Below are 7020 nucleotides of genomic sequence, written 5' to 3' on the forward strand. Positions count from 1 at the left end.
ACTGCACTCGCACACTGTGAGAATACTGTGAGAATACTGCACTCGCACACTGTGAGAATACTGTGAGAATACTGCACTCGCACACTGTGAGAATACTGCACTCGCACACTGTGAGAATACTGCACTCGCACACTGTGAGAATACTGCACTCGCACACTCACTGTAAAAAAAAAAAAGTTGACTTAACTTAAAATTTCGAGGCAACTTGCTGCATGGCTTTTTTGAGTTTACTCAACTTTTAAATCAAGTAGTTCACTTAACTCAATTCACTAAGTAAAGTCACATTTCTCCCAACTTAAGATCTTTTGTTCAGCTGATTCAGTTTTTGTAGTTAAAAAAAATTAGAAAATTATAAAATTTCAACTTTTAATGTTATTTTCACATTACTTAATAAAGTATGTTCGGTTGACTACATTTTTTTTAAATCAACATTATTACAAGGTTAAAAAATAAAGCTAAAACTACAGGCTTGATATTTTGGTCCAGGTTTTATTTTACATCAGCAGCAACACATTGGTGTGGAAATGGAAACAATGTTTAACACTTAAGCCATACTCATTATCATTAAAAAAGTAAAGAGTACATTAACACATTTAAAGAGTACATTAAATGTACACGAGTTTAAAGAGTACATTAACACATTCAGTAGTTCTCACATTCAAATGGTCTTAAATACTTTAAAAGTTCTATCTTTTAAATGTTTAACATTTTAAATTGTTAACACTGAAAATGTTACAAAATGAGCAGATTTATAAGTGCAAGTTAACGTTTGTGTTGAAAGTGCTGAAACAGTTGCACAATGTTTATCACAGCCTCAAGTTGATCCAAACAGCTCACAAATGCAACGTCACAGTTATAGCTTAGTTTTTAGGGACTGTATCCTAGCAGAGCAATGAGTGGCCATCTTCATGAACACCTTCTCAAAATGTATTTCAGTTGCTTTGGGTACTCAAAATCCAAGGCAAACAAAAGGCCAAACAGGTATGCAAGTGCATCATCTTCAATCACCACAAGGATTCCCACCTTCATCCCTCTGGTCTGTCTGTCCTCTGGAGTCTTGTCCTAATAATAAAGAATAAATCAATATCACTTGACACTAACCTCAAAAACAAACAACAAAAAAAGATACATTAAGGAACCATAAAGTAATCCTATACAATGTGCTCATAAGTTTGCATCCCACTTGCAGAATCTCCAAGTAAATGCACTCAAATACGCACAAATAACAATTGTCTTGTTTTCAATTTAGTACTGCCCTGAATAAGCTATTTCACATAGAAGTATAAAAACTTAGCCTGGGAAAACCTTGACAAACTTTGAGATTTGCTCTGCAAGTCAGTCTGGCCAAGAGCCCATTCAAGCCCATTTCCAATTTTTCCAAATAGAGGCACCAATCACAAATGTTGAAGCAGGCTTTACACGATGACGATCGCTCTGATTGGTTTTAGGTCTATCCAATTGCGTCCAGAGGCATTTGAGCGACGTCCGTTGGTGACGCCCCTTTGGAAATGGGCTGTGAATGAACCTTCCCCAGACCCACTCTCAGATACAACGAAGGTTTACAATTGGCTAGCAAATATTATACTATCTGTTACTGTTCATTGATTCATTCATTGATCCAGTTGTTTGTTTGTTCATTCAGTCGTTTGCTCATTTTGTTCAATAGAAGGTTTTGGTGTCAACCAGACTAATAAAAACTATAAGATGGTATAAATCTTAGTAAATGATAATGATCTGGCCTATAATTTAAAACATGTTAACATGTTGCATACCCAATCATTGACTAAATCATGTTGTACTTGCAAAAAAATACTTTGAATCAAATCAATGAATCATCAAAACAATCTGTTTGCTGTTAACACAAAAATTCACATTCCTTTTAGTCACACATGGTCATTTGGTAAGATGTTGTATATCTGTTGAAGTAATGAAACATACTCACCAGGCATGAATCTTCACTGAGAAACATGGGAGACCTTCCAGGACAGTTGCTTTCTGAGTCACAATATTTGTGGTCTAAAAAAAAAATGGGTACAAAAAAACAACAACAAATTTCGTTAATGCACAGTTATTAATTTAAATTTGTTATGAGTTTGCATGTATGTTTGAAGTCATAGAGCCTCTGCTAATGAGCCACCTAATCAGATGTCAGATGTGCTGAATAGGAAATCAGTATTGTATGCAGTATTCTAAGTTCAGGACCAAAATCAGTCTAATCAGCCAGTGTAAACTTGGCATACATTGTCATATTCCTTCAAAAATATCTTCAGAAAGTGTTCTTTATATAATAGCAAACAGCTCTGATAAATTTGTTTTTAAAACTATCTTTGACACATGATGTTTATCAGCAAGTTACCTGCTGAACAAGCTTTTTGAGATGATCTTCCATTTCTGTTCCAAATGCCCCCTTTCTTGCTCTGCGTAGCTCGAGGAGTTGCGTAGTGTGCTGGTGTGTTGATGCTCTGAATGTCTCGTGGAGGTCCACAATAACTGGTGATAGAAATAAAACAGGTCTTGGTTGTAACATTGTTTAACTGGCTTCACATGGCTTACAACAGACATTTACAAGCAACACAACAATAACCTGTATTAAAGATAATCTACAGCCAATTAATTTAATTTCAGTCTTCTTTATTTTACCTCATTTGGAAGAAATGGGGCAGGCCATCGTTCAAGCACTTCAGATACCATTGGCACTACTTCCACAATTGTCAGAGGGAGAAAGTCAAGGTCATTTTCTGATTGATGAACACTATATTTGTGGTTTTCTTCTTCATTTCCTCAACCAAGATGAGCCATTCCTTTTCCAGAGAATAATCAGACTGGCCTTTAGGGATGATCCTGTCATCTCCTCCTCTTTTCCTGTTGAAAAAAAGTTACATATTGCACCTTTAAATACATGCACACACATCCATGAGCTTGACTGAAATGTATTTTGCAATCCACAAACAACAGCATTTCAACTTGTGTCTGTGAAATTCAGAATTAAATAAATGTGCAGAGATTTGGACAAACATTGGCATGTTTGTGAATAGAAATATTCTATTTTGTATAAATGTATCACAATTTATGGTACTTTGAATTAGATCAAATTCATTGAAGACACAAGTTGAAATCAATGCATGTTTGTGGATTGCAAAATACATTTGCAAATTCGATCAAATTTATAGATTTTTCTGCATGTATTTGTTAATAATATCAAATCTAAATCAACTCCATAAAATTATACTTACTTTAAATTAGACGTTTGCAGTCTTGTAGACTCCGTCGAGTAAAGTTAAGTTAGTCTGGAAACACGTGAGAAAGCCGGAAGGGCACAGATAAAAAGCTCAGTCTGAAACATGAAATTCAAATATTAGACCACTGTAAAGGGTGTGTGAGTTTAAATTTAAGATGAAGAGTCGACTTCAAAATATGTCTTTGGTGTATTGCACAAATGAAATGTTACATAGTGCATTATAACGTCAAAGCTAGTTTAAAATAATAAGTGGCGATTTCGAACTTGTTCCTAACTTACTACGATTACACAGGTTATATTCTAAACAGTTTACATGCTGAATACTTAAAGAGCAACTTGCAGGTAAAAAAAAAATCTAAATGAATATATAACCGTGTATGAAAATACCATATGAAAAGATAATGCAGGATTTAAAATGTTTTAAAACGACATAATGACACCAATTTAGTAGATAAAGTGAGCGTTTCTTTGACTGCTCGTACAAACCGCTTTTTTTTCAACATCGCGTCATTTTACGTCACACGAGGGAGACGTGTGCTGTGCTCTGCCGCAGCTCAGTGCAGAGTGGGTTGGTATTCAGTAAGAGCGGTCGTGAGACAGTGTGTTTTCAGTAGTTTTTGTATTTCAATTTATCATCGTCATGGTAAATTTATGTGTTTGTGGAGCTTGCAAAAACTCCAGCCTGTCAGGACATCGAGTCCACCGGTTTCCTAACAGGAAAAAGGACGGTGCTATCTTTCGTGCCTGGGTGCGGGTTGTGCAGGTGAAGAGACGGGATTTCTCTTCCGCGTCGGCTTCGGAAAACGCGGTCGTGTGTAGCGTTCACTTCAGATCGGAGGATTATCGTCCCGGCGATATGAAGGAGTTCAACATGGGATACCGAAGTAAGAACCGGGTGAGACTCAGAGCTAGTGCGGTTCCTTCAGTGCACGCATCTTCGGGTTCTCCCGCCGGATGTAGGCGCGAGCACAACATCAACTGGCAAACGCAATGTAAGCGGAACGAAACTGAGCTAACAGTTACTCGTTATTGTGTTTGTGTGGACCGTTTATCAGTTTGGACCAGTGCAGCGCGAGCCTGATCAAGCAACACTGTAGCCTAACTGCGAGATCCAGTAAATAAAGAATTCGCCACTGAAGTAATAACATCGCTGCGAGATCTAGTGAGAAATATTCACATTTCTCCGTTATTAACGGATCAAACAGCGCTGACGTGAAAACCAGGAATAAACATTGTGCAATGAATGAACGAACTATCCAGTGTCCATAGATCAGCAACATTCACCATGGCTTTACTGTAGTAACACTAACTGCAACCATGGAAAGTTTGGCATTTTCCACTAAGGCCCAGTATGCATCCACCTCCCTACAACACTGACTTTCCTCAGCTGTAAACATTGCCTCGCATTTCCCACACAAGCACCTATGGAACAAAAAATGTATCAGGAATAAATATCTCTCTGTCTCTCGATGAGAAACCGCTAAGTTATATCACGTAACGTTAGTCTGGGCGGATATTAATGAGCATGACAAACGCCTGATCAAAGCTTAGTTTCTGTTATTGTAAGTTCCAATATGTTCTGTCTAACATTAATCCTGGCCTGTCCCTGCTCTCTTGGCAGCCTAGCAGGCTCATAATTGTATGGCTGTGGTCCGTAAACAATTTCCTCAGCGTCCGAAATGTCATTGCAATCCATATTTCCCTGTTGTTTGAATCGACCGCTCTCCCTCGTGCTACGTCACGACTCTCGCCCGTCACGCCCATTTTCAGATGCGGAAGTAAAATTTTCTCACAAAAACGACTCCAGAAGCCACTGTAGCATATTTATAATTTTTTTTTAAAGAAAATCTAGTTCCTACATTATTTTTCTATACATTGACTTGTTGGGTCTTCTAACCTGCAAGTTGCTCTTTAAGTTAGGAGACTTAACGTTAGTTAAGCTTGCTCGTGAAAAAAATGAATAGCCGTAACCAGGGCTCTGCGGTCAAGATGATACATGTACTTTTACAAACGACTTCAATATAAATACATACTTACAGAAAATGATGGCTTTCGCGTTGTAAATAAGCTGAAGAAAGAAGAAACACGTTGGCTGTGAGTAGGTCCGTTACGGTCTCGCACGCAGATGCTTAAAATGGCTCCTTCGTCAAGTCTGTTCGTTGTTGGCGCGCTTCATTGCACATGCGCCAACTTCGTGGTCGTTACAATGCGCATGCTCCAACCTCCAACCCAACTTGCATGCTTGTTAACTTGCATTTACAAATCGATTTTACAATTAATACTAAGTTAGTCCAACAATTGTTGAAACAACGTCTTTTCACTGGTTAAGCCAACTTTTTTGCATTTAATTGTCCAGTTAACTTAAATATAATAATTAGTCTAACTTTTTGTGAGTTGGATTTTTTACAGTGCTGTGAGAATACTGCACTCGCACACTGTGAGAATACTGTGAGAATACTGTGAGAATACTGCACTCGCACACTGTGAGAATACTGTGAGAATACTGTGAGAATACTGCACTCGCACACTGTGAGAATACTGTGAGAATACTGCACTCGCACACTGTGAGAATACTGTGAGAATACTGTGAGAATACTGCAGTCCAACAGCAAAAGCCAAAGAGGTTACGGTTAAAAACTGTAAATGAAAAGCATGTTAGCCACTCAAATACTGTACGTTGTGCAACTGTAAAACCCAGGTCAGTGAGAGACTGACTCTGCTTCAGCTTCATGTGTTCCTGCGGGTGTTTAATGAGAATGTGAGTCGACTCGAGTGCATGAGATTTGCAAACAGTGTCAAACTGCCTGAACTTGTTTAATGTTCAGTGTCTTAGCAATTGTAAAAAAACAACAAAAAACTGTACAACACATTAAGACCAAATATTAAGCATAAATACTTAGTCTTATCAGGCTGAATTCAACCTAATGCAGTTGCCATGATCATCTCTTTCTCTTTCTCTTTCTCTTTCACATATACACATGCACACACGCACGCATGCACACACACACACACACTGTGTAATTGTCGCTTGTGTTGATCGGCCTACAGTTGTAATTGGCTATTTCACACATGTAAGGGCTGAACTAGCAGGACTAAAGGGCCACACACACACACACACACACACACACACACACACACACACACACACAACTAACTTGTCATCAGCAAACAACCCGTCATCAATCAATTATTATCAGCACAGCATGAGGCGAACTCAACCCCCATCTCATCTCACACTGCAGACATTAACACTGAGTGTGTGTGTGAGAGTGTGCTTGTGTGTGTGTGTGTGTGTGAGTGAGTTTCAAATGGTTAAAAGGGATTGTAACGTACAGTCTTTAAAAATTTGTTCTAATGTTTTACCAGATATCTTTTTTCATACTGTGATTTTTTTAATCCAATTAGGGTCAATTTGACCCGCAAGATTAAATTCATACCCATAATTCAAACATCATACAAGGGCTGAGAACGAGAGCTGTGTGTGTTTGAAAAAGCGTGAGAGTGAGTAAATGATAAACGATGACAGACTGATCAGTTTTGGTGTGTGTGTGTTCCATCATGTAAGTGTGTAAAACAACTCACCCGTCTCTATCTGATGAAACGAGCAGGAATCTCCCAATTCATGTTGAAATCTGTGACACTGATTCTGTTTATCTGACAGGAGCTTTGATCCAAAGTTTACATCTATCGGTATATTAACTGAACCCTTCACTGCCCATGACTTACAGTCAAATTTAGTTTGGTACATTTCTATACTTTTTTTTAATATAAAGTGTTAGCAA

The 7020-nt window shown here is 38.1% G+C and overlaps 1 protein-coding gene across 1 annotated transcript; it reads right to left on the reverse strand.

Moving 5' to 3' along the window:
* Positions 1–488: 488 nt before the first annotated feature.
* On the reverse strand, positions 489–2730 carry LOC311071138 (uncharacterized protein). Its single transcript, XM_084095360.1, has 4 exons — positions 2641–2730; positions 2357–2490; positions 1943–2016; positions 489–1062 (listed from the first exon to the last, which is right to left on the reverse strand). The coding sequence occupies exons 1-4, from the start codon at positions 2643–2645 to the stop codon at positions 907–909; spliced, it is 369 nt and encodes a 122-aa protein (XP_083951486.1). The 5' UTR covers positions 2646–2730; the 3' UTR covers positions 489–906.
* Between the last annotated feature and the right edge of the window lie 4290 nt (positions 2731–7020).

The sequence above is a fragment of the Abramis brama genome, assembly GCF_963993115.1.
Source record: "Abramis brama genome assembly, chromosome: 20".
Lineage (NCBI taxonomy): Eukaryota > Metazoa > Chordata > Actinopteri > Cypriniformes > Leuciscidae > Abramis > Abramis brama.